At 57.2% G+C, this 27,218-nt stretch overlaps 1 protein-coding gene across 3 annotated transcripts in view; it reads left to right on the plus strand.

Moving 5' to 3' along the window:
* The first annotated feature begins 6,972 nt into the window (after positions 1-6,972).
* Positions 6,973-27,218, plus strand: part of SPNS2 (SPNS lysolipid transporter 2, sphingosine-1-phosphate) — a 35,212-nt gene continuing 14,966 nt past the window's right edge. For all 3 annotated transcript variants that reach the window (XR_009560479.1, XM_060291113.1, XM_030861703.2), the window contains exons 1-2: positions 6,973-7,507; positions 21,230-21,295. Coding sequence is in view for 2 of the 3 variants with exons in the window: in XM_060291113.1 (XP_060147096.1) it covers positions 7,138-7,507; positions 21,230-21,295 (436 nt within the window). In the remaining variant the exon portion in view is untranslated. The remainder of the gene's footprint in view (positions 7,508-21,229; positions 21,296-27,218) is intronic.

Genomic DNA, 27,218 nt, shown 5'->3' on the forward strand with positions numbered 1-27,218 from the left:
TCCCTACAGTCCTGGGGAGGACCCCTGTGAGATTCAGCTCCCAGGAGATGGGCAAGCGCTTCCCAAGAGCCATCAGCTACCCCCACCTCTCCCACCTCAGAGTCCTCAGGCTGGGGAGAGAGATCAGAAACATGCGTTGGTACCAGTGGGTGCCCATCTTGGTGTTGGGCAGTGACTCCAACCCTGCCCTTGGACCTCACAGCCCCAGAAGGAACAGGGAAACGCTTGGCTGGGCCAAGTGAGGCACACCTATGGGCAGAAGAAGGGGTTACATCCCTCAGAAGCGTTGAGGAGTCAGCCTAGGAGCTGGTAAAAAGCCAGAGGTGTGGGGAAGGGAATCCCTGGTGGATAGAACAGGCCGAGGTGCAGGGGATGGGGCAGAAGATACGTGATGAATCACGGAGAGGTGTGGTGTGGTCAGAAGGGAGGGGGTATGTGTGTTTTGGGGGAGAGAGAGGGAGCAGGAGAGACTGGCTGGGACCAGAGGGCTCAGATGCCAGCTGAGGAGCTGGAGCATGAATCCTGTAATCAGGGAAGTTCTTTCTGACTCAAGTGCTTTCTGGGGTTTGGGTTGCCAGGCAGGGCAGGGTGGTGCTTTCTGGGACTGAGCTAGACAAAGTGCCGTACCAGGAGTTTATACGATGTTATCATCCAAAGTGTTTGGAGGCGGGGCAGGAGCAGGGCGGGCTGGCAGACTCTGGGAGGAAGGGACCAGTATCTGTTCTGCAAGCAACCCGACCCCAGCTGTACTCAGCTCCCACCCCTTGCCTCTCTGGGGCTGGTCACTCAGACCTCACTGTGCTGAGGTCGCAGGTATAGGTCTCTGAGAACCCAGCCACTCGGGCTAGGCAGGAGGAGTGGTCAATAGAACGCACCTTTCTGGCCAACAGGGCACTTGCTGGGTGATCAGTCCCTGATACCGTGGACTCACTTGTTGGGAATGTTGATGGAGGAGCACACTGCTGAGCAGGACGAGGCCCTCAGACCTGATCTGCTCACATCATGTGTTAATTGCTCTTCCTGGACACACGCTGCATTCCAGCTCCCAGGTGTCATCCAGGTATGCAGGTGTGCTTGGTCAGTGTGCGTGTGCCTGTGCGTGCTCATCTCTGTGTTGGTGTGTGAGCACGTGAGGAGGTGTTTATAGGGTCTGGATGAGAAAACTCTTCTTTCACCCTGACCTCAGGCTTGAAGGGTTAAACACGTGCGTCGAGATGGTCACCCCAGTCCTGGCTTGTCCCCCTGCAACACCAGACATCAGTCTGTTTCATTCCCTGAAGAGTCTATCTTTCCTCCATGCCTGGGTGGGCCTGTGAGCCTTCTGGTTTAATGCAGCTGCAGGAGGCAACCAGAGGTTGTTGGAGCCAAGCCTTATCTGACACAGGGAGGTATGGGACTGCACGTGCTCTTTCTGTGGGACCACATCAGTTAAGGTTGTAGGGTGGTGTGCAACAGAAACTGACTGATATCTTAAGCAAGAAAGGGATTTGTTGAAGACCTCAGGAGCTCACTGTGAGCTCTATGGGAAGATTGGAGATTCAGGGGCCAGGGCTCCAGGGCCATCTTATTGGGACATTTTCTCCCTATTCTTTTTCCTAGGCTGGCCCAGCAATATATTTTTTTGTTTACATATTTGGGTTCCATGTAAAAGTTTGAGAAAAGGGCTGTTCTGCTAAAAAAAAACAAAAAACAAAATGCTGATCCAATACACCTTTGAGGCCATCTGCACTGGAATGTGAATTAAAGGCCTAGATTGGTATCCTGTGACATCAAGATTTAAAGCCCTGGCTGAGAGAGTCCAGTTGGATCCTACGCCCATGCCTTGATTTATAGCTCCATTAAGACCAGGAAACCAGGGTCACTTAGCAAGGGAAATGGACATTGAGCATCAAAATAAAACATCAGTGAAAGAAAACAAGACCAGAAAAAACAAACCCACAAAAACCAACGACTGTGTGCATTACAGTGATCCTGGGCAGGCCACTGGCCTTCTCTCAGATGCAGCCTCTCACGGGACAGGGAAGAGGCTGGACTCAGTGTCCTTCAAGGGATTCTTCACTTCTCATAGTCTGAGTCCATGATCAAAGGAGATCGGAGCGTCTGTAATTCAGAAAGTGTTAAGGATGTTCAAAAGACAGAACAGGAACTTCTGTGTTAGTGGGGACTCAGAGGCATCTGTTCTGAGCAGGAGAGAGAGGCAGAGACGAAGCGTTCTGAGCAAAACTCGTGAGGCAGGCCCAGGCTGGGGGATGGAGGGGCTCCAAGAAGTCCTCAGTTTGGCAACAGCGGGAGCAGAGAGGAGGTGTCCTCTCCCTACCCGTGGGTGGTGCCCTGTGGAGAACGTATTCAAAGGGTGGGAGGGAAATGGCACAGGGAAGCTAATGGAGGGTGGAGTCAATCAGGGAGAAAATGCCTTTACCAGAAGGGCCCGGAGAGGAATCTGGCTGGTTCTGAGTCACGCAGAGCAACAGATACATGATGCAAATCAGCACACACTTACTGAGCACCTGCTAAATGTCATTTACTCATTCAGTCACAAACATTCTCTGAGCACCTCCACTGTCCTGGACAGCGGAAGTGAATCAGACAGCGTATGGGCCCTTAAGGCTCACGATCTGTTGTTGGGCCGGTGGAGGGGAGTGGTGGACTCATGTACAAACATAGTCAGCACAATGAGTTTGGTGTGATGGAGGAGGGATACACAGGTTACTCAAGTAACCTAGGGGAGGAAATGACAATTGAAACAAGCAGGTCAGGGAGGGCTTCCTGGAGGAAGTCATGGCTGTGCTGGATTTCTGAAGGACTAATGGGAGGAGTGACCTAGGTAGACAGCATAGGCAGAGCAGGACTAAAAAGCCGGGGGAGGGGGCTGCCCAGGGGACGCTCTCCGTGGTCCTGAACCATCAATGTGTTAGTAGGACAAGGGCTTTTGTGTTGAGGGGAGAGCGGGAACTAGAGACCACTGCCCCCAATTCCTGCCACTCCTCTGGGCTCCAGGAAGTATAACTATGAGCGAGTTCAGGGAGATCAATTTTCAGTGTAGACGAGTGTAATTTTGAGAGATGGGCTGTAGGATCTAAGGCTGGAGATTGGCATGGGTCATGAAGAGTTATCGGAGATCATGTTAAGGAACTTAGATATTTTTAAAAAATTAATTTTATTGAAGTATAGTTGATTTCCAATGTCATGTTAATTTCTGCTGTACCGCAGAGTGTTTCAGTTATACATATATATATTCTTTTTCATTTTCTTTTCCATTATGGTTTATTACAGGATATTGAATATATAGTTCCCTGTGCTATACAGTAGGACCTTGTTGTTTATCCATTCTATATATAATAGTTTGCATCTGCTAATCCCAAACTCCCAAGCCATCCCTCCCTCACCGCCCCCCCCCACTTGGCAACCACAAGTCTGTTCTCTGTGAGTCTGCTTCTGTTTCGTAGATAGGAACTTAGATATTTTTAATCCTGTAGGCAGTGGGGAGCCATGGAAAAGTTTTGTGCAAGGTAGTGGTAGGGTTGTATGTGTGATTTAGAAAATTACTGGCAAAAAATATGAAGAAAAGACTGGACGGGGGACTTCCCTGGCAGTCCAGTGGTTAAGACTCCGCGCTTCCACTGCAGGGGCTGTGGGTTCGATCCCTGGTCGGGGGACTAAGATTTCACATGTGGCTGAAAAAAAAAGAAAAGAAAAAGACTGGAGGGGAATGTTGGAACAGGTGGTGTTCATCTTTAAAAGGGTCCAAGTGAAACATGGAGAGGTTTGAGCTAAGTCCATGAGCAACTGGGACACTGGGAGATATTAAAGAGAAAAAATGGACAGGCCCTAGAGGTGGGAGTTGAGGGAGAGGAAGGAGTCCCAAATGGCTCCCAGGTTCCCAGCGCAGTGACAATGTGGATGCCACTGCTATTTGTCAAGAGATAAATGATACTGGGTGGGAGCAGGTTTAGGGGAAAGACGATGAATTCAATCTTGGATGTGCTGAGTTTAAGGCGCTGGGGGATATCTAGGGGGGAGTGTGCAGGAAACTGCATGTGGACCTAGTGCTCGGAGATGAGGCCACATCTAGAGATGGAGGTTGGGGTGTCCTAGGGAGGTGGATAATTGTTGAAAGCCCAAGCACGGGTGAGAGGCTGCCAGGAGAGAGTGTGCCATGTGAGCAGGGAGGAGACTGAGGCTGAGCCCTGGAGACACTCCTGTGTAGGGAGGTGGGCAGAGGGGAGGTGGACTGAGCTCCCAGGTGGCAGCCGTGGGGGAGCCAGTATTTCTCAGAGTGTGTTCTGCAAAGCTGTAGTCATCTTATGAGATGTTCTGTGGTCTGGCACGCATGGGGACAGGGCAGCCATGCTTCCCCATGGGAGACTCCCAGTGTACACTCTCAGATTACAGACTCTGAAAAGTTCCTCAGTTAGGAAACCTAATTCTCTGTGTTTATCCCACCATTTCCCAAATATACTTGCCCTTGGGACACTGGCCACTAATGAAATGTGCCCCATTTGTTTTGAAATTATGGTCTAGACCTAATGAACGAATATCAGAAGGCCCTTTAGCCATCATTGAGTTCAGCCTCCCATCACGTTGATGAGAAAGCTCTGTCCTGGAGAAGCTAAGAGCATCGCCCTGGGGCAGGAGAGGAAACGCTGGATTAGGGGGTAGACACACCTGTGTTTAGTGCGAGCCTCATCATTTACTAGTGACCTTAGGTAGATTACTTCTCTTCCCTGGGTCTCTTTATCTGTGAGATGAAGACAAGAACCCTACAAGTTCTCTAGCTGATGGTCCCAGAGGCTCTCAGGAGGCCACAGTGACTTGCCCAGGGCCATACAGACCAAAAGGGCTTATTGTCCCCCCATCACCGTGCCTTTGTTGGCCCCTTAGCCCACCTAAGGACCCACTCTAGAGAGTGCCTTTGAGTTAAAATCCCAGAAAACCCCACAGACTGGGAATGGCTGGCTTGCTTGGTGGCAGCGTAGAGGTCCCCCAAATCTGAAAGGCTCAAAACTCTGCCAATTTTCCCCTGCTCCAGAGCCTACTCAGTGGCGGAAAGGCAGTACCATGGAAAGGGAATGCTCCCCTTTCTGGCTAAGGCCTAAAACTGCTCCCTGGGCAGAGCTGTGGCTGAAAGGATGAGGAATTTTGGGGAGTGGGAAGGGGACCATGGTGTTGGGCTTAGAGCCATGGTTCTGCCTTCTTCACTGCTGGACAGGCCCCTAGCTGGCCGCATCGCCCCGCTGGGCACTGTCCTTTAGCTAGCACCATCACACAGTTATGAAAGTCAGTGCCAGGGCTCAGTCCCAACCCCATGGAGCTCCTAGGTCTGTCCTTCCCTGTTTAATCACCTGCCATCCTGGGCCACCCCATGGAACTTCCCTCACCCAGCTTTGCAGTCCTGGGCTCAGCAAACTGGAAAGAGGCAGCAAGGCAACTTTCAGAACGAAATCTGTTTTCCTAACCCTCCCGCCACAGTCATTCATACCCAACACGATGAAGCATATTTTTAGTCACTGTGCAGAATTTAAAATACACCTTGAAGGCGCCAAGAAACACCAGCTTGGGGATTAACTCTGCTCACAAGAGACGGTGGGGCGGGAGTGGGGAGGGGTGACTTGTGCTGTGTCACCCGTTGGCTATGCCATGACTCACCGTGGCCGACACCTTCACGAGATGCACCTGCCCATGGATGTGGGCTCTGGAGCAGCCTGCAGTGGGAACCGAGCTCCCAGCCCAGGCCGAAGGTATTGCACCAGCCTGGGTCAGCCCCAGCCCTGCTGCCAACCAGCTGCATGTCCACGGTAGGGTCACTTATGGGCCCTGGAACCTGTGTGTGAATAACTCTGGTTTCCCAGGCTCTGTCTACTTCTAACATTATGTCCTCAGCACTCTGTACAGGATTTTCATTTCAAAGCTGCAAACAAATGAATGGGGGAGGGAGTTACCAAAACCACAGCCCCTCTGAGATGGGTGAGAGTGGAGATTGTGGCCCTGAATACAGAAACTACCTGACCACTCTGCACAGGAGACAGGGTGCCCCACTCCCCCAAGGGAGGACCTGGGAGACTTCCAGACCCTTTAAATCCTATCCTCCTATCTACCCCCAGAGAGAGAAACTGAGACCCAGGGAAAGTTAGGGGTCTTGTCTAGGGTCATGCCACACACCAGGGCAGAACTGGGCCAGGACCCAGCCTCCTGTCTCCCATTGAGGGCTTTGTCGTGCGCTGCTGAAGTGTGATGCTTGCGGTTGCCCGTTGCCGTGCCCTCAGGAGAGAAGGCCCCCTTTCAATGCCCTGTTTCGTGGGTGGAGGAGGGGGCCGGTTGGAGCCCTGGCTCTCTCTGCCAGGGGCTGCCTTTCTGAGGGGCAGGGGTAGGGTCTCGGTGTGCACACAGGAATGGGCCCGGCAGGGGGCTGGATCTGAGCTTCCCTGGAGAGGTGGGTGACATAGCCTTCTGTGACTGGTGGAGGCCTGGGTCCCGGGCCAACCCCCCACCCGTCACGCTTCTTGGTTCTTACGCAGCCCTCCCTGAACTGATTAAATCATGGCGGGTGAGTAGCTGCTGGAAAGGCCGTGGGCCCTCCTACCCGCGCCCCTGACTTAACCGTCTGAGACCCTCTCTCCAGGATATCCGTATGCCCTGAGCTCTAGCCTTCAGCTCTCTCCCAGAGTCTCCGCCGCGGTAGGGGACGGGGAGGGCACTGAGTGGGTGCTGGGAAGTCCTGCTTCCCGGACGCTACTCTTAGCTCCGCAGCTCCCCACAAACCCCCTCCGGGTCCTCGTCAGCCTCGGCGGCCGCGCGGCTCCACAGTGACTGCGCCCCCGTCGGGCGGGAGGGGCTCTGCGGCCCGGCCCTCCTCCTCCGCCCCCCGGGGGCAGCACGTGCGGGGCGGGGCTGTGGCCCGAGCCTGGGGCTGATTGGGCGCGGGCCTGGTGGGCGGGGCCGGGCCGCAGCTGTCAGAGCAGCGGCGGCGGCGACCGCGGCGCACCGGGCTGAAACGGTGGCAGCGCCGCAGCCGGGGTCGGAGCGCAGGAGCCGACGGGGCCCGGCCGGGATGGTGCAGCGGCGGCTCCTCGGCGCACACACGCACTGAATGGGCCCAAGCTGGGCCCCGCGTCCCCCGCCGCCCCGATCCCGGCCGGCATGATGTGCCTGGAATGCGCCTCGGCGGCGGCGGGCGGCGCGGAGGAGGAGGAGGCGGACGCGGAGCGGCGGCGCCGGCGCCGGGGGGCGCAGCGAGGGGCCGGCGGTGGCGGTTGCTGCGGGGCGCGGGCAGCGGGCGCCGCTGGAGTGGCGACCGCCGACGATGAGGTGCAGACGCTGTCGGGCAGCGTGAGACGGGCCCCTTCCGCACCCCCCAGCACCCCCAGCACCCCCAGCTGCGCAGCCGCTGCCAAGGGCCTCGGTGCTCAGCAGCCCAAACCAGCCAGCTTGGGCCGCGGGCGGGGGGCAGCCGCTGCCATCCTCAGCTTGGGCAACGTGCTCAACTACCTGGACAGGTACACCGTAGCAGGTGAGCGAGTGCCCCACCCAGTCCAAGAACCAGGACCCTCTGCCTCGAGGTACCTCGGGGAGCCTTTGGTCCCAGGCCCCCTATATCCAAGCCTTTCGTGGGGTCCCTACGGGCCCTCCGTTCAGACACGACTGGGCAAGTGATGCCCTGAGATCTACTGGTCAAATCCAGGGACCGGCCCCCGTACCCCCGGGCCTGGGGTTGGGGGAGTCCCCACCCCTGGAGTAGCCCGCGCGTCCTCGCCAGCCCTTGACGTCCTATCCGTTGTCCTCTTCTGCGAGAGAGTCTCCTTTGCGTCTCTCTGCGTTCTGACCTCCGCGCCCCCATCCGCCCCAGCCTCAGGTTCCCGGGCCTCTCCTCCCCTTCCCCCAGCCCAGGCTGTCTGTCGGTCCGTAGCCGGTCAGTTCCTTCCTTCCTCCGCCGTCTCCACTCCCCTGCGTGCGTGCGGCGAGTGCGCGCGCCCCTTGCGGGTGTGTGCCAGGGGGAACCAAGTGTGTGCTCGCGGGCGGCGCGGATGTGTGTGTGAGCGTGTGAGCGCGTGGCTGACAAAGGCTTGGGGCTGCGGGGAGCGGAGGGAGGGGCGGGGCGGGTCCGCGGCGCCTGGAGACCCAGGATGCGGTTTGCAGCTGGCCCTGGCTAGAGGCCCGAAGACGCCTCCCCCTGTTCTGTGTCGCTTGGGGCCTGGGGTAGGGCGCGGGCCACTGGGGCTGCCTCATCCTCTGTGAGCATCTCCGGGAATCAGCCTTGGGGAGGGGCTAGAGGTAGATAGAACAACTGAGTTCTAGCCCCGGATTTTCCCCCTTGTGCTTGGTGTGTGACCTTGGGCCGGTCTTAGCCTATGTTTAGGTCTGTTTCCCCGTTTGTAAGGTGGTTGGTCCTCAGGCCCTTCTGGGATTCCAGTCTCCTCGCTCCCCTCCCATAGTTCTGGGGTGGGGGGCGGGAGGTGGTGGTGCCAGTGAACAGGGGTTTTCCCTAAATTGAGCTGCCCCTCGGTGGGAAGGGTGCAGCCTTGAGAGAAAGAGACTTTGGCCAGGCTAGCACGTGGGGGCTCTCTGCCATGGGAGAGCAGTGACTGGATACCTGACATCCTGGCGTGCTGGCCTAACCATAGCTTAGTAAAATCTGGAACTAGAAAAAAAAAAAAGATGGAGGAATTTTGGACAGACTCGAAAGAGAACTAACTTTGTACCCATGGAGAGAGGCAAGCTCTGGCTTAAACCATAAAACATATGCCACCTGGGTCCCCTTCCCTAGGACTCAAGTCTCCCCCTCTCTTGAATGGGCTTTTGTGTCAAGGGGAAGGAGGAACTCTGATGGGAGAGCAGAGGCTTCCGCCTTTCCCCACTCCCACTTTCAAAACCCTTTATCTCTCTGACCCTCCCTGTGGGGTGTTGGAAGTGGGTACCAGTGGCACCAGTTTCCCGGTCGAGCTCAAGGGGCTCTTACTTCGGCCTGGTGAGCAGGAGTACCCAGCACCGCCCAAGTGCACCAGCCCCATGGCACACACATGTGCCCTGCTGCCTGGGACCTGGGAGCTTAGGTGCCACCCTAAAATGGGGAGAAGTCAGAGAACACGGGGGGGGCCTGTAGTTAGTGCAACATCGACTTCTGTCCGTAGATGGGCAAACCGAGGCCCTTGTCCAAGATGGCCCGGAGAGTGCGTGACAAAGCTGGTGTTCGATCTGCCTGTTTCCCGCCCTCTCAGCTGGGCAATGAATGGCCTGCTTCTAGTGCTGTAACACACTCCAATTTGTTTTTTCATGCCCCTGACCACCCCCTCTGATATTCTTAGGGCAGCCGACTCTGCTAGGGGCTGAGGTGCGGTGGTGGGATCGGGGAGGGCTGCTGCTTATCTGCCCCCACCCCCACTTGCGTCCCAGAGTCAGAATGCGAGAACAAGATAGGAAATTTCTGGTGAATTGGTAAGAGGGGGTGGGGCAGTAGGGAGGAAGGCCCGGAAAGCTCTGTGCAAACACCGCCTGAGCTGTGCATCCCTCCCTGTCCCTCCAGGGTGGGAGCTCATGCACCACCCTGCCCCCAACACACAGCATACACAGATTTCCTCTCCGGATAAGCCTGGCTCCCTCCCTCTCTCTTTATGGTAGATTCTCCTACCACCCCCACCTTGCTGCCAAGTTCAGTTTTCAGGAAGATTTACTGTCTCTATGGCAACTACTATGGCTTGATGTATCTTGGTAGACTGGGGGGACCACAGGGGAATGGTCATCCCTGGCCCCAGTCCACCTGTTGCTGGCTGTCCAGCTGGGACAGAGGAGGGGAGGCAGACACTCCACTGCTCAGTCATCTTTGATATTTGCGCCCACCTGATCCCTGAGAACCTCACCATCTGGCCCTGCCTCCCCCATCAAAAAATGGGTGAGTTCCCACTCTCTTCCTTTAAATCTGTCCTGTGCATTTCTGTTTTCATGGTATAGACCAGCTCTGTCCAAAAGGGATATAAATGCAAGCCACGGATATAATTTAAAATTTTCTAGTAGCCACATTAAAAAAGTAAAAAGAATAGGTGAAGTGAATTAATAATGTATTTTATTCCACTCAATATATCCAACATAATTCAACATGTAATCAATATAAAAGCTACTCATGGGATAGTTCGCCTACTTTTCATACTGAGTTTCAAAACTCAGCGTGTTTTACATTTACAGCACACGTCAGTTTGGACTAGTTGCTATTCAGGTGTCCAACAGCCACAGTGGCTCGGGGCCACCGCAGTGGACAGTGAAGGTTAGAGTCTTTGATTCCAGAGTTCACATCCAGGCTCTTCAACTTCCCAGCCATGTGACCTTGGGGATGTCTCCTGAGCCTTCTGGGTGATCATTTCCTCCCCTCCACCTCCCGGGGTGTGTGGCATAAATGAGAATGTCTCTTAAGCCAGACTCCTAGGAGAGCTTCACAAATGTCAGCTCCCTGCTCTTCCATGGCTCTGCCCAAGCTGTGCCCTGGCCACGGTGCCCTCCTGTTTCTCGGTTTCTGACAGTTCCTTTCAGGAAGCGTTGGCAAACCCCTCCCTTCTTCACCAGGGCTGATCTCCATCCTGGGAACTCCAGGAGGTTCTGCCTCTGCCCTAGCATTCCCAGCGCCACCCCCGGTGATCTGGCTAATTATGGCGTCTCCGCCTCCTTGTTCTCCTCCCCCTCCTCCCCCTCCTCCCCCTCCTCCTCCCCCTCCTCCCCTCCTCCTTCCCCTCCTCCCCCTCCCCCTCCTCCTCCTCCTCCCCTCCTCCTTCCTCTCCTCCTTCCCCTCCTCCCCCTCCCCCTCCTCCCCTCCTTCTCTTTCTCCTCCTCCTCCCCTCCTCCTCCTCCTCCCCCTCCTCCTCCTCCCCCTCCTCCTCCTCCCCCTCCTCCTTCCCCTCCTCCTCCTCCTCCCCTCCTCCTCCCCCTCCTCCTCCTCCCCCTCCTCCCCTCCCCCTCCTCCCCTCCCCCCTCCTCCCCTCCTCCTCCTCCTCCCCCTCCTCCTCCTCTCCCCTCCCCCTCCCCCTCAGAGCCCCCCTGAGGGCAGCAGGCGTCAGAAGCAGGTGAGAAGGGCCAGGTTCCTTAAGAAAAGCTCTTGCTTTTCTTACTGAGCATTGTTTCAGTTGGATGAAAGTGAGGTAGCCGGGAAACTGCCTCCAAACCCTTGCCCCATCCTCCTTGGGGGGATGAGGACACTGACACCGGGAGAATGCTGGAACTTATCCAAGGTCACATGGCGGGACGGAGCAGGACCAGAACGCTCCAGTGTGGTCTTCTCTCAGGGGGAGGACAGAGCATATCCCCTGCTTCTGACCTGGAAACTCGGAGACTGCTGGCCAGGGCAGAAGCCCTCTGGGCAGATGGGTTTCAGCTCAGTTTAACAGCAGCAGTTTGAGCTCCCCTAGGGCACGTGGCTCCTGCACCCTCCCCCAAGCCCCTGTGAGCCTGGCAGCCACCCGCTCTCCATTCGGAGCCCACTCCTGGCTGCCAGGTCAGGAGAAGGAAGGAGCCTCTCAGGCGAGGGTCCTGAGTCTCCTCTTACCAGCTCTACATCCTGGTGCCGGAGCTGCCTGTGCTCCTGGGCTCCCATTCTTGCCTCTGTAAAGTGGAAGCAGAGCTGAGGGTGTAGGTGCCAGCATTCTGCTCCTGGAACCAGGCCCAGCAAGAGGGAGCTCACGTTTGGTGAATAACTATTTGAAAGCTGAGATCCTCCCCCAACTTCTCCGGGACACCTGTTCTCTTCGGGAGACCTAGTTTCTTTCCCTTTGATCCAGCCCCCTGGCAGACCAGGCACTTGAAATTGGGCGGAGCAGGGGCTGGTGAGGAGAGGCAGAGCCCTGCCCTGGGGGAGTCCTTTTCTGCCAAAGAAGCTGAGACCGGTATCCATGGCAACCACTCACTAACACAAACCCAGAAGGAGAGGGGAGTACAGGGAACCAGCCTGGAACACAGGCCTGGCAGGGACCGAGGGGCTTCCCCGAACACCTGGGCTCTGCGCAGGAGGGGCTGCCAGGACCGGCTTTTAGCTCTTCTTCTGTCTGCTTGGCTGAGGCTGTCCAGAGCTGACAGTTGGGGAAACAGAGGCTCAGGGCCTTTTACAGAGTCACCTGAGTGTGTAGAAGCCAGGTCAGTCCCCAGGCTCCGTGTCTATCTTTGTGGATAAGGATATCAACACCACTCCCGCCCTGCCCTCTCAGGTGGCTTTGTCCCCATGAGTGGCCCTGCCCTCGCCACCACCAAGTCAGCACTACGCAAGGGCTGTAGGGCGGGGTGTCCCAGGGCCACATTCCAGAATGCCTGTCTGGTGGGTCAGCGTCCAGGTGCACCGCTGGGCTGGCCTGGAATGCCTGTGCCCCAGTGACTAACCACCAGCAGCCCATTTCCTTGCTCCTTTTCCTCCTCGGCCACTTTCTGGCTGGTTCTAACAGCATTTCTGCTGCGCCGTTGACCTGTCAGAGAAGCGCTTTGAAACTCACTGCCTTGATTTGGGACTCAGGGCCAGTGACTGGCCCAGCCTGTGCCTTAGTTTTCCCTTTGTGAATGGGGCCGGAAGGCTGCAGGCTGCAGGGTACAGCCTGGTCTGAGAGTGAGGCTGCTCAGAGAGGTGGAGTTCCGCGTCCCTTCCCCAGACAGGAAGTGGCTTTGTTTCTGCCTGGGTGTGGGGGCCTGAAATCCTGAGGGTAGAAGGGGGATGAGAGCAAAGGAGGCAAAGAGGACACTGTCTCGATCCCCAGGCCCCTGGGGCTGGGCTCCTGGTTGGGCCCTGACAGTCTCCTGGGCTGAGCTTCCTACTCCTGGCTTTATCAGAATTGCTGTGTGACCTGAGGCAGATCCTGACCCTCTCTGAGCTGTGAATCCACAATAGATGATTTTGTTCCTCTTTTTCTGTGGTCAAGGTCTTGCTCCCAAGGGTAGTATGGGGCACATGACTTGGTCTCAGGGACTCTTGTCTTCTGGAGCTCGGCTCTGCCTGTACCTCCCTTTTCCAGGACGATCCAGGACTGTTCCCTAGATGCTGCAGCGGCCAACCTTAGTTTTTGCTGCCGGGTCTCAGTGGTGTCTCTGCCCTCCTTCCAGGAAGTCTTCCCCACATCCCCCTCACTCTGTCCACCTCCATCACGGCACCTACCCCCATGTAAGGTGGCTGTCTCCCCTCAGCCTCACGTGGGCTGAGCCTGGTCATCTCTGTGTCCCCAGTATGTGTGGGGGGCTGGCACAGGCTTGGCTCTTGTTGGCCGACTGAGTGGCAGAATTGAGTTGACCCAGCCCTGCCTGTCCCCAAAGCCCATCCTTCTGGGCTGAAGGGGCATTGGTAGGTTTGAACGACCCTGGACAAGGACCAGGCCCCTGTAGGGGACAAAAGGCCGGTGCTGCCCTTTTGTCCTGAGTAGGACACAATGAGCTGGAGGCCTCATGTGTCTGAGAAGGAAGGGGGGGCAGAGATCAGTGTGGTCCCTGTCTGCCCAGTCCGCAGCCCTGACAACGGGGCTTCCTGGCCCCATGCTGGGCAGAATGGCTCCTGTACATGCAGGAGGGCACTGTGGTGGCTTCGTCTGGTCTCTTCTGCAGGTAGGGCACTGGAGGCCAAGGGCTGGTCCCGGGTCACACTGCGAGGTGGGGTGAAGCAGAACAGAACGCTGGTCTGCTCTGGGCCTGGCCCTCTCTTGGTAGTTGGGAGTGGTTGGCGAGAGGAGCCCTAGGTAAGATACGGCGGAGGGCGGAAGCATTTATATTAGAGCAAGAAAGAAGCAGGACTGATGCCCCAGCCAGAGCTTGGAGGCTAGGGGTGGGGTCCCAGCCTCCTGCCTTGCCCTCAGTTCTCTGCCTCCATAGAGACCTTGCTGGGGTCTACCCTCCCAGCCTGGTAGCTCCGTGGGGTCTTCCTGGTCCCTTCACTGCCCAGCATGGACTTGCAAACGGGGTCCCAGGCAGCAAGGAGCACCAGTATGCTTTGTAAACTGTAAAGGGCTGTGCCTGGGCAGGGAGGGTGTTACTTGGCCACACACTGTTTCTAGCACCCAGGTGAGGGCGGTTGGTGTGGATGTTGAGAGGGGGCTGGCTGCAACCTCTTTTCTGGTGCTTTTTGGGGTGAGGTGGGGAGCACAGGCCAGGTCGGGGCGCTTAGGGGTCCGCTCGGCCTAGCTCCTGCCGGGCTCTGTTTCCTTTGCCTTCTGAATCTCAGTTTTCCAGCTGAGAAGCGGGAGTGGGGGTCGCTGGTGGCCTGGGCCGCTGGAGCAGCGCACAGGGAGGCGGCTGAGGGCTCGTGGGCTTGAGCCGTGCCGTTCTGAGGTCTCTTATCTCTCCCCACCCTCTCTCCCCCCATATCCTGGACTTATCCCAGGTCTGTGGCCACACAGGCCACACCCTCCACGGGTCATGATAAGGGTGTGGCCACCTTGTCCCCGGCCCCTGTTGGTCTTGGGAGTCCTTGAGCCAGAACAGGGCCGGGGAGGCTGAGATGGGAAAGGAGTGGCCCTGCAAAGCCCCCAAATTGCTAAGGCCGAGTCTCGTTCCAGGAAAGCTGGCCCCAAATGATAGACCAGAACCGCAGGCCAGAGGCCTGGCCGCCTGTCCCCGCCCACTATGGGCAGAGAGGCTCGGTGGGAATGGGGGTGGGGGAGGGGGAGGGAGGGCTCTCTGAGCTCTGGGGGTGGTTCTGCTTGCCCCCCGGGCTGGCGGGGCCTGTGGGCAGGGCTCTGGGTAGGGAAGGGTGCTGTGGGGTGCTCTTTATGGGGACAAGTCTGGAGTTTAAGTCTTCTAGGGAAGGGGTGAGGCCTCTCTGAGGCTGTGGGCCAGGGGTCCCATCCTCACGGCCCCTGCAGAGATGACCCAGATCTGTAGGCAGGCATGGGGGTAGGCGGGTGAGCACGTGTAGAACAAACACGATTAAGATTTAGAACGGACCCAGCAGGGGTGTATAGGGATCCTAGGTCACTCTCAGATGGGCAACCTGAGGCTCAGGATAGAGGCCAGACGCTCCTGTAGGTCACTCAGTTTGTCCCTGGGGGATGGGGGGAGGGTCTTGCCCTGTGGAAGCTCTGGGGCAGGTAGAAGTGAGTGTGCCTCACAGCCCTGGTCTCCGGCTGAGGAACCGCCTTGGCCCATCCCCATTAGGCTCAGGAAGGAGCGGGTGGGTGCTGGCGGGGGCCAGGCCGTGGTTTCCCAGCCTTAGCCATTCAGAGCCAGGTCAGCAGAGCCAGGCCCTCAGGCCCCTATAATTACTGGGGTGGGAGTTGCGGCCCTGCATTGGAGCAGGGGTGAGACTTCCAGAGTGAGCCAGCCCTGAGGCCTCCACAGGGGAACCAGAGTCGCTCCAAGAAGGACCAGCCAATGGCAGGCATCACCTATCCCTTCAGATCCCTAGGCTCTGTCTTTCCAGCCATCTGCCCCCATTTTGGAGAAAAGAACGCTGAAGTGGGAATTCCCGTCTGGGAACTGGTCACAGCCGGGGCTCTTGCCCCATGATGAGCTTGATGATCTATGATAACGTTTGTAACATTTATTGACTACCTACTATGTGCCAGGCACCATTCTAAGCATTTTACATGGATCAACCCATGTAAACCTCACAACAACCATGTAAAGCAGATCTTAAAATTAATCCTTGTTACAGAAGAGGAAAATGGCACAGAGAGTTTAAGTAACTTGCCTAAGGTCACAAAGCAGGGAAGGTGGAGAAGCCAGGATTTGAACCCCGATGGTCTGGCTCTGGAGCCCATGCTCTTGGAAATTCAGCTATGCTGCCTGCTGCTCTGAGAGAGGTAGGGTAAACACGGGGTGATGATGACTGTGTTTGGGGAGTGAACGTGGGCACCAGGTGGCCTGCCCTGGATGACAGGGCAGAAAGAGACCTCAGGATCATGTCCCAACCTTGCCTCTGAGGCTGCTCTGAACTGGGGGGTCCTGAGGTCAGTGTGGGTTTCTTCTTACACCTTGGCCTTTTTGAGGACTCTGTGATGTCAGCGGGTTGGGTTCTGGACCTGGCTCCTCTAGGGGCTATTGAAGGACCAGCAGTGATGGGGGATCACTGTATCTGTAACCAACCAGATGGGTGAGTCGGGCCAGGTTCCATCCAGCTCTGGGGGTGCCTTCAAAGTTACAGGCACCTCCTCAACAAGAGCCCCAAAGGAGGGTGTTTGGGGGGGCACCCTGATAGGCATGACCTCGGATCTGGGCCCTGGATGAGGTGAATCTTAGCAGGTGGAGATGAACAGTCCAGGAAGAGGGCATGACTGTAGTCAAGGCTTGGAGGCCTCTGGGCCATGATATGTGAGTCACAGGGGCTTCAGACCAGCCAGGCCAGTGGTTTCCAATCACCTGGGCAGCGAGTTAATGGATTCCTGGCTCTGGCTTCTAGACAGGGTGATTGTGCAGACCTGGAGCACGGAGGCCTCAGGTGCTAGAAGTCTGGGCTTAATTTGGGTGGCAATAGGGAGCCACTAAGCTCTACTGGGCAGCCACCCTCAATGACCTAATTTGGTTACACTCTCAGAACAGTGTCTGGCATGTAGTAAGCACTCAGTACACGTTAACACCCATATTATTGTTGTTGTTAGCAGTAGTATTACTGAACCAGGGACCTGGGCCAATGGATTTTGAAGACCTTGTGGGTGACTCTGGGCCCTAGCCAGAGTTGATAACCACTGTGCCACGGCCTTAGCTCCTTGAGTCCAGAGATTGTCTTGTGGTCTCTGAAACCCCAGCCCAGGACTTAATAGGAAGTTGATAAGTGCTTGTGTGATCAGGTTGCAGGAGGGATGCTGGATGGGCTAGTAGAGGCTGGAGGCAGGGAGTCCAGGGAGGAGGCAGTTGGAGAAGGAGAGAGAGAAAATCATTGGGGCTCATTCATGGGAGACAAGGGGGATGTCATGGTCCACTCCCAGGTGTCTGGTCTGGGGAGTGGACCAGGTAGGTGATGGAGCCGTGGAATCAGGGTCCAGGTGGCTGGGATGCTGAGAGATGATAGAGCCTGTGGGGTTGAGCCACCAGAAGGCAGTTGGCTTCAGGGGGGATGGAGATGAGGACATCGAGTTGGGGAGGGGTGAGAACTCTTTTAAGAACTTCAACTGTGGGAATTCCCAGGTGGTCCAGTGGTTAGGACTCAGTGCTTTCACTGACATGGCCTGGGTTCACTCCCTGGTCAGGGAACTAAAAAAAAAAAAAAAGACCTTCAGCTGTGAAGGGGGGAGAGAGAAAGAGCGGCTGGCAGGGGAGATGAGGCCGGACCGTTTTTACCACCAGGGTGAGAGAGGGGCGAGCACGTTTGTGCGCTGATGTGCAGGAGACAGGAGTGAGGGAGATGCTGACAGCACAGCTCAAGCAGCGGCCGACCCGGGCCAGCTTCCCGGGAGGCAGGAGGGGCAGTTGGCCTTGGACAAGAGGAGAGCCCCTTGGAGGCTTGAGAGGGGTGTAATTAGGGTCAATGGGTAAGAAAATTCAGGTGCTCCTGCTTTTCCAGAATGTTTTCTTGGCTCAGGGAGGAGGACCCTGTGGGCAGAGGACGATGTGGCTGTGGATTTGGGGTGACTGCCTGGAGAGGCCTGGATCGGGAGCTGTGGCCATGGGACAGGGGGGCGCTGCGGGTGTGGTGGGAGCCCCGCCTTGCCCGCCCTGGGCTGTTGGGGCTGATGGAGTGGGCGTGGTCTGAGCTGGAGGAGGCTCTGCTCCTGGGCGTGAGGCCCGTCCTTGACCCGCTAAACCTCAGCCTCCAGGAAAGAGACTAAAAATAAGGCTGTGGTGAGGAAGGGAGGCGGGGTGTGGGTCCAAGCTTGCCTGGAGCCCAGAGGAAAATCTGAGACAACGGTCCGGGCTGCTGTGACACACGCTCCCCGTGCCAGTGGCCAGTGGGATCTCACTCTCCTGCAGCCATGGCCCTTGGCAGGCCTTGAAGAGGGAAAACAACCGAGAAAGGCTCAGGCAGGGCCTGACCTAGGGTCTTACGGCCTGTACGAGGCCCTGTTCCCTGGAAGGGTTTCTCTGGCCTTCTGCCTGGAGCTCAGGCCTTGGACCCAAGACTGGGTTGCCGGGGGGTACAGGGGTGGGGACATCCAAAGCTGCCTGCGCCTTGGGGTCTAGACTGCTCAGGAGTTCCCAGGGACCCTGGATGCCCATCTGGGTATGGTGAAATATTCCTCCCCCTTACGAGAACTCTGTTCAGTAGAGGAAGTCAAGGAAGGCTTCCTGGGACTTCCCTGGCGGTCCAGTGGTTGGGACTTAGCCTTCCAATGCAGGGGGTTTGGGTTGGATGCCTGGTCAGGGAGCTGGGATCCCACATGCTGCAGGGCCAAGGACCCAAAGTATGGAACAGAGGCAGTGTTGTAGCAAGTTCAATGAAGACTTTGAAAATGGTCCACATCAAAAAAAAAATCTTAAAAAAAAAAAAAAGGAAGGCTTCCTGGAGGCAGAGGCAAATACTGGACCTTAAAGTCATGGGTAGGGGAGTGCGTCCAGTCAGATAGCTAGGATGTGCCTTGGGGAGGAAGCAAGAGTGTTTTGATTTGCTGTGGACACATGCCGCCTTTATGATGACCACTTTGATATGGTCTCCCTCCCAGAAAGTGGGCCTGCGGTTGCTGCAGATCCGCGCCCTCCTCTGGGCCGTGGGTGAGGACCCAGAGTGCAGGGCCCAGGGGGAGTTTTACCCTCCTACCGTCTCCTGACTCTATCCATCCTTCCGTCTACCCAATGCCTAAATTGTGATGGTCTCTGTCCTGGGTTCCGGAGATGACTTGCCATGGTCCCAGCTCTCAGGGGGCTCATGATCAGGGGGGTGAGGCAGGCCCCCGCCCATCACCTATGCATCCACGGCACAAACAGTCACTGTGTGCCGGACCCCGGGCTGGGGGGCAAGAGTGAACCACGCAGAGGCTGTGTGGCAGAAAAACAAGCTTTGGTTTTTGATAATAGACCCCGTTTCAAATCTCACCCCTGACATCTCATGTGCTGCATGACACGTTATTTCATTTCTTGGAGCCTCAGTTTCCTCATATGTAAAATGGGGATGATAGTCATAGCTAAGCCTGGGTAGCAGGGAGCCTCACACAGTACCTGGAACTTAGCAGGAACCAGCAGCTAGTGGCTCTTTGCTCCTGGCCACAGTGGATCCAAGGAGCTCATATCCGTGTCCCTCTGTCATCTCTGTAGATCAAACTAATCCTGGTGTGACAAGTGTTAAAACAAGAATGGACAGGGGAGCGTGGGGGCAACTAGCTTATGGAGGGTGGTGAGAGGGGGAGAAATTAGGGAAGACTTCCCGGAAGAGGAGGCATCTAAACTAGTCTTGAAGCTATGGCGAGAATTAGCTCAGCCAACAAAATTGCACCAGGGTAAGAAGAGGGAGCGTGTGTAGTCAGGGGCCCATGAGTAGTTTGGGGTGGCTAGGGTATGGGGTGCGGGGTGGTGTCCTGAGAAGTGAGTCTGGAGGGTGGGGTTGGCGGGGGTGAACCTGCAGCCCCACGGCCTGCTGAAGGCAGGGGAGCCGCAGGTGACGGTGATTCTGCAGGAGAGGGATGTGATCGGATCAGGAGACTATAGAGGCCCTGGCTCAGGTCTGGGAGTGGGCTGTGAGGCCGGGAGGTGAGCGTGGGTGGCTCCCCAAGGTCGGGCCCAGCCATGCCACCCACCGAGCCTGATCGAACTCAGGGCCTCTGAGGCTGGGTCGGGGCACCTCGGAGATCCCACTTGGTGGACCTGCCATCCGCAGGCCCAGGACCGGCCCCTGGTTTCCGCCTTCAAGGTAAAGTCCCAGCCGCCCTGGTTAGTAAGTCATTAGTTGGGTCTCACACAGCCTCTTCATTATGGGTAATTATGGTGAATCCACTCTGGGTATTAACAAGGAGGAGACCAGCTGCTCTTGGCTGTCAGGCTGCTAGAACAGGAAATCCCTCAGCATCCCATGCCTGGGTCTTGGGTGGGGGGACAGTGGCTTCTTCCCCAGCCCCAGCCACTGGACGAGACCCTCGTACTGTGTTTGGAGATTCCACTTTCACCCGTTTCCCTGTGGTGTGACTTTGAACATGTGGTTTACCCTTCTGTGCCTCAGTTTCCTCATCTATCCAGTGAGATGATAGTACCAGCCTCATAGGGTTGTGTGAGGGTTAAACTAATGAAGCACTTAATGCTCAATAATACGAACCATCATCATTTAAAATGCTGACGTCATCATCACCATCGCGTCGAATAGTTCTGGGAGTCCCCCGAAGGCAGGGTCCTGGTCCCTTCCTCTGTCCCCTACATGGGGAGCTCCTGAGACAGGCCCTGTCTCCTTTCTCCCCTCTTTCTTCTCAGTGCAGACGTGCAGTGGTCAGGGGGACTCTGGCCTGTGGCCCAGCCTCCTGCTGTCCTCAGATAAGCTGAGGCAGGGGCCCTGGGAGCTGTGGGGCTGGGGGTTGGGCTTACCCCAGAGCCCTGGTTGAGGGCTGCACGAGGTCAGAGGGGGCTGGGCAGTTGCTGGCCTCTATACAGCCACGGCTGGGTCTGTCCACAGCTGTCGATCGTTTCTAGTTGTTCTGGTTGCCGCCCCCCCTTTGATGTAAAAAGCCCTAACGAGCGCAGAGGTGGCTGGGAGTTGGGAGAAGGGCAGACGTGGCCTCAAGGGCTCCCCTTCCGCCGGGAAAGCAGACCCGGAGCCCCGTCTGCTTCCCTCTGCCTCTGGGCTCCTGCATCAGAAAACTGGGAGTCCTGGTTATTGTCCCGAGGACAGCTGGGGTAGCACATGTTTGTGTACACGTGCAGGTGAGCGGGTGTGTGTGTTGCCTGTGAGCCCTCTCCGCCCTCTCCTCGGCCGGGGGCTTCTCCTGCAGCTTTCAGTGGCTGCCCACCCACTCTCCGGGCTGTGGGCTTTGTGGTCTCCTCTGACGGCAGGGTCCACGTCTGGGGACCCAGCACTTAGTCTGGGGCTGAGCTGCAGATGGGCCAGAGGCCCAGGCTGGTAGGAGGCTTGGCTGCCCCGCTGGGCCGAGTAACCATGGAGGAGCCTCACCTGTCTGCGCCTTGGACCCCACACTGGCCGAGTGAGGGGATGTGGTCCTGTCCCCAGTGTGAGCACCTCAGGGTAGAAGCTTGGCCTCCGAGGTTTCTGGTGGCCTGGCTAAACTCGGCAGGGTGGGGTTCTGTAGATGGGGCCAGGCTGGGCCCTGCAAGGTGGAAAGAGGGCTGGGCTGGGGCTGAGGGTCGCCTAGGTGGGGTGTGCGAATGGGGGCACCCAGGCGTCAGGCGTCGCCAGTAAGCATCCTCTGTCTTCTCCTCCCAGGTGTCCTTCTGGACATCCAGCAGCACTTTGGGGTCAAGGACCGAGGCGCCGGCTTGCTGCAGTCAGGTGAGGTCCCCCTCCCGCCCTGGCCCCCCTCCTGCTTTCTAATACCTGGTGGGGATTCCCTGCCTGTCTCTTCCCTGGTCCTGACTCACTGGAAAGGGCGTGAGTTTTGTGTCCAAATCCCACAGTTGCCTCTCACAAAAGGCACCACTTCCCCCAGCCTCTGCTTCTATTCTTGTGAAACAAAGCAAATAACACCTGCCCTGAGGGCCTGTGGGTGAGATACAGGAATGCAGGCAACCTGGGAGTCACCTCGCAGATGCCCAAACAGGAAACTCCAGCTGGTCAGCCCCAGAGCCTCTCGCAGGCCCAGGGCAGGAGCCTGAGAACCTGGGTCCCAGACTAGACCTGGGCTTGAGGTTCTCGGCCCCTCACCCCCCGGGGTCCAGCCTTGGGACTGGTGGGGAGGCAGGGCCCGAGCCCCCCTGGGCCAGGGCAGCATGGCAGGTGATTAAGCAGCTATTCCAGCCTCTGCCCCTCCCTCCAGGGTCCATGTCAACCTCGTGACTGCCCTGCCTGCTGTGTAGCCCTGTAGGACCTGAGCTCTTGGCCCTCCACTGGCTGCGGCCCTGCCGGCTGTGCCCTCTGCAGGACCCTCAGGCCTGGGCAGAGCCAGTATTTCATCCCAGGGCTGGTTCTGACTCGGCCTTGACCTTGCTGTTTCCCCTTGGTCCTGGAGTCCATCTGGCCGTGAGGCCCAGTTAGATGTGGCTGCGAAGGTGCATGGTCTGCATTCCACTCTGGGAACCCCGTCCCCTCCCGGGCTCTCCTGGGAGGGAGGGGCAGAGAGGCTGGCTCTGTCCAGGAACCTGCCTGACCTGTCTGGGTGGCATTCCACCACGCACTGTGCCAGGCCTCCACGGCCTCCTTGAGCCACAGCCATTCAGCTAGGCTCAGTGCCCATCCTCATTTCCTAGATGGGGCCTCTGGGGCTCAGAGAGGGGAGATGAGAGCTCCAGGGTTCAGCCCGAATACATGAGAATTAACCGAGCTGGGACTATAGGGCAAGGCTGTGCCGTCTAGTTCCTCCCAAGGGCGCCCAGGCCCCTGCCGCTGCAGACATCACCTCCACCCGGAATGTGAGCCCAAGCCCCTCTGCTGGCTCGCCCCCCCCCCCCCCGCCCCCCTTGCTTGGCCTCCCTGGCTAGGTCAGAGCAAGTCCTCCTGACCCGGGGCCTGGGACAGGTTCCTCTAGCCTCCTGGGCTCCGTGCAATGCAGTGACCAGCACTTACAGCTGGAGAGACAGAGTTGAAGCCGGATGGGAGTGTGGGAGGGATCAGGCTGCCGAGCTGGTGAGGGAAGGGCAGGAGGGAGCCTAGCTGCCCATCCCCCTGCTCCGTGGCCCCTGAGTCACTGGGGACCCAGCCCGAGCCTCATCCCCCTCCTGCTCTGGCCTCCTCCATTCAACTCTCACTGATGGAGGTCAGGGCCAGTGTAGCCACCCAGGGAGCGGGTTGGGAGGGCTGCGAGGGTCCTAGCGCTGCCTCAATTATGTCCCAGGCTGTGTCCTTCTTATCCCTGGCGACCTGGCCGGAGGGGGATAAGTCATCCACAGCATCATCTTGTTTCTTCCTCCTACAAGCCCCCTTTGCTCAGCTTCACTTTCCAAATGGAAGGACAGAGGTCAAGAGAGGGGAAATGACTTGTTTAAGGTCTCATGGTGAGAGAGTAGCAGGCCTGACACTGGGACTTCCTCTTGGCTTGGGTTGGGGGCACAGATGGCTGCTGGATTGGTGAGGCTTATCCCAGGTATCTGAGTGTCTGGCATCTCAGCGTTCTCGGGGTGGGTGCCTCTGGGCCATGGTGAGAGTTCCCAGCACTCTCCGAGACCCTCTAGTCATTACTCTGCGGCCCTCACCCTCCCACCTACCCTGGGCACAGCTGGAATGGCTCCCCAGAATGTCCTTGCCTCTCTGGCCAACTGAGCCAGGAAGCCAGGTGGGCTAGACCAGGATGTGACCCAATGGGCTACCAGGCAGGTCACCTAATTGGCCTCGGCCCCATGCACCTGGCTCTTCCCTGATAGGGTCAGAGCCAGGAGTTGCTGCTTGCCCAGATCAAAGGGCCAGGGCTGACAGCTGGGGTGCCTGCTTATTTGTGGGCACCAGGAGCTGCTGGGCCAGGAGACAGGGTCGGGGGGTGGGGCGTGGGGTGGCTGAGAGTTCGGCCTGGGCCTGCCCCTGCTGTTTCCCCTCGGGACCAACTCAGGGCTGGGGTTCGTGGCATCACGAGGAAGTGTCAGGATTGGGAGGCGGGGGCAGGGGGAGAGTGGGGACAGAGGAAGAGCCAGCTCAGACTGAAACCAGACGGCGCCTTTGCTTTGGGACCAAGTCTCCTTCTGGCCTTTCTCCCTCCTCACTTTGGCCAGCCTTGCAGTATCCTCCCGCTTCGACAGAGACTCAGGTTCTGAAGGCAGAGCTGGGCAGCCCCCGTGGCTCTCCCCGCAGGACCCTCCTGTTAGAAGGGAGGCCCGAGAATCTCCCTCCCTGAGGCCTCAGTGGCCAACCTAGGGTTTATATTCTGAGCAGAGTCTGAAGGAGGAGTGGTTCCCATTCCTCCCGTAGGGGCTCTGAGTCTGGTGGGCTTCCGGGTACCGATGGTGCCGGCTGTTCTGGGTCCTCCCCATCAGCCTGCCGGCCTGGGCCTCCATCCTCCCCATCCTGTGGGCAGGGAGGGTGCTCGGGCAGGGCCTGACCCCACCCACCCCATGCCTGCCGGAGCACCCTCCCTGCCCACAGGATGTGGAGGATGGCGAGTCTCCTCCAAATAACCAGTTGGCCAGATCCGGACTTTGTAAAAATAGACCTGGTTCAGCCCAGGCTGAGGTGGGGCTGGACATGTGCTCTAAGGCCACAGTCTGGGGGCTCAGGGCTCCCCCAGCGCAGACCTCACCCGCTTCTGCTCCAGGGCCACCTTCTCAGCAGCTCCGTAGGTTCGGAGTGCAGGTGGTCCGGGGGCTGCCTGCAGGGGCGCAGAACCCTCAGTGGGAGTCGTTTCAAGCTTTGGGTGCTGGCCTCCAACCAGCACCATGAGAGGTGGGTGGCGCCTTAGGGATGCTGCCCGATCCCTGTCTCCTTGATGACCTCCTGCCGGCCCTGTGAGGAGGGGCGCATCACCCGTCTTGCAGAGGAGGGAGTGAGGCTCAGCCCCAGCTTCTCCGGGTGAGCCAGGGGCTCTGACTCCTCCCCCTCGGCCCTCCGCGGCCCTGCCCCCTGCCCTGGCTCCCTGCCAGCGGCTCCATTGTCCCAGACCTGTGGGCTCAGCACACGTGAGCTGACGGAGGGCTTCCCCACACCCCGACCACAGGATGTCCTCGTGCCGGGAAAGCCGGCCCTGCCGAGACCAGGGGTGGGGCAGCCAGTCTGCCCAGAAAGCTCTCCTCAACCAGACAAAGACTGTGGGGTTGTGGGTGCTGAGCCCAGGAAGCTTCTAGGCCGGGCTGGTCTTTATTTTCAGCAGGGCTTCCTGCTGGCTGGAGAAGGGTCTGCGCCCCCATCTGGGACATGGGTCACCTGCCCAGGCCTTTGCCTGTGCTGTTGCTGCTGCTGCTTCTTCTTTTTTTAAAATTAATTATTTGGCTGCGTTGGGTCTTCATTGCTGCGCGCGGGCGTTCTCTAGTTACAGCGAGTGGCAGCTACCCTTCGTTGCTGTGCGCGGGCTTCTCATTGCAGTGGCTTCTCTTGTTGCGGAGCACGGGCTCTAGGCGTGCAGGCTTCAGTAGTTGTGGCATGCAGGCTCAGTAGTTCTGGCTCGTGGGCTCTAGAGTGCAGGCTCAGTAGTTGTGGCGCACGGGCTTAGTTGCTCTGTGGCATGTGGGATCTTCCCGGACCAGGGCTCGAACCTGTGTCCCCTGCATTGGCAGGTGGATTCTTAACCACCACGCCACCAGGGAAGCCCCTGTGCTGTTCCTTCTGCCAGGAATTTATTTCCCTCCAGGCCCTACCTAGTTGTGTTCAGGCCTCTCTGCTGGCTGGTGACAACCCTGAGGGCCGGGAGAGGCCCTTTCTCTTGGCTCCCCAGAGCAGAAGGGAGGGCTGGAAAGATGGATTGTGTCTCCCTACTGACCTTGGATTCCCTTGTCCCCAAGGGGAAGGCCCTGAGAGACAAGAGAGTCCAGGGTCGGGAGGGTTGCTGTGTCATCTTGGACAAGTTCTTCCACCTTCCAGTGGCCCCAGCTGTACAATGGGACAGACGGTAAAACTCAGGTTGGGACTTGGTGACCTTTGGCAGGACAGGGGTGGGGATGCGGTGTGGCTGCCCCAGCAGGAGTCCATCTGAAGTCCCAGGTGCCTCTGCCCACCCAGAAGAGCAGGCAGAAAGCCAGCGGGGAAAGCACTAGGGGGGCTGCCTTCCGGTTCTGCTGTGGACAGGAGGATAGGGATGGACCAGGATGGCTGAGGTCTGGCTCACCTCCTCCAGCCCCTCTGCACCCACCCAGTGGGTGCTCCTCCTTGAAGGGGGAGAACAGTGTGCTGTGGATCTCCACTGCCCTCTAACTAACACCAAACCTGGAACTAGGGGTTAGGGCCCGATCGCCCTCAGTGGTCTCCTCTCCCACTGCTTCCTCTCTCTATCACCTTCCCAGCCTACAGCCTCATGCGTCTTCCTGCTGTCCCCGACACACCCTGAACTTTCTCTGACCTTTGGAACATCAGCTGGGATCTTCTGCCTTCCCAGCCTGGCCACCTGTGGTGTGATTTAGAGCAAGGACTCTGGAGTCAAACTGGGGTATAAATTCTGGCTTAGCCACACACGAGCTGTATGATGTCACTACTTTTAGCCTCTACTGTTTCCTCCGTAAGATGAAGGTAATAGGGAGAATCAAATGAGATCATGTGTGCTTATGGCCAGGGCACATCCATGAACGGTAACTGCAGTTATTACTAACAATAAGCATTATGCCTCATTAACCATTATACAGTCTTATAAGATTTGTAATTCATATTTTAGTATACTTGATTTTAAGTAGTATCATCAGGGTGAACTCCTATGCAGCCTTCAGTGCCCTGCTCTGCTATCACTGCCTCTATGAAGCCTCCCTTCATTGTCTTGGTAGGATTTGGCCCTCCTTGCTGGTTCCCTGGCATTTTAACTCTTTAAGCTGGGCAACCCATGGACAGGGTCTGCTTCTTGGCCAGACAGGGGGGCAACTCCTATTCTGATTCTTTCTGTCCACTCCTCACCTAATACAGACAGGCATAGAGGCAACAATTCTTCCTTCTCCCCTAACATGTGTAAGTCCTGATGAGACTGCAATCTCTTTCCAGCCCATATCCTGGTCTGATCTCAGGCAGGTCCTGGGAGACAGACCCAGCAGGAAAAATTCTTTTTCTAGATAAGAGGAAATAATTTCTACCTTGACTGATCTAAACAAGGGCCCAGTGTTGACCAAGAGCCGACCCACTCTGAGCATGGGCAGGACGTGGCATTAAGCCCCTTACACGCATTATCTCATCCAGTGCTCGGAGCAAGCAGGGAGTTGCTATTTTTATCTTTATTTTACAGATGAGGAAGTCGGCGTGCTGGAGGTGGCTTAGGTTCATGAGAGTTGATTGTTAAGTTTTCAGGAATTGTGTGAGCTGGTTGTTAAGCACAACCGTTATTACAAACTGAATTATATAAACTTACAATTACACAACATCACAGCAGAGCACAGGGAGATGGGCTCGGTGCTTCGCGATGACCTAGAGGGGTGGGATAGGGAGGGTGGGAGGGAGGCTCAAGAGGGAGGGGATGTGGGGACATGTGTATGCACATGGCTGATTCGCTTTGTTGTGCAACAGAAACTAACACAGTATTGTGAAGCAATTATACAGTTATACTTTGTATAATTATACTCCAAAGAGCTATTAAAAAGAAAAACCCAAAGGTAATAAACATTCAGAATTCATCACCCCCTAATTATTTTGCTACCTTTCACCATTA

Source organism: Globicephala melas, chromosome 20, assembly GCF_963455315.2.
Source record: "Globicephala melas chromosome 20, mGloMel1.2, whole genome shotgun sequence".
Classification (NCBI taxonomy): domain Eukaryota; kingdom Metazoa; phylum Chordata; class Mammalia; order Artiodactyla; family Delphinidae; genus Globicephala; species Globicephala melas.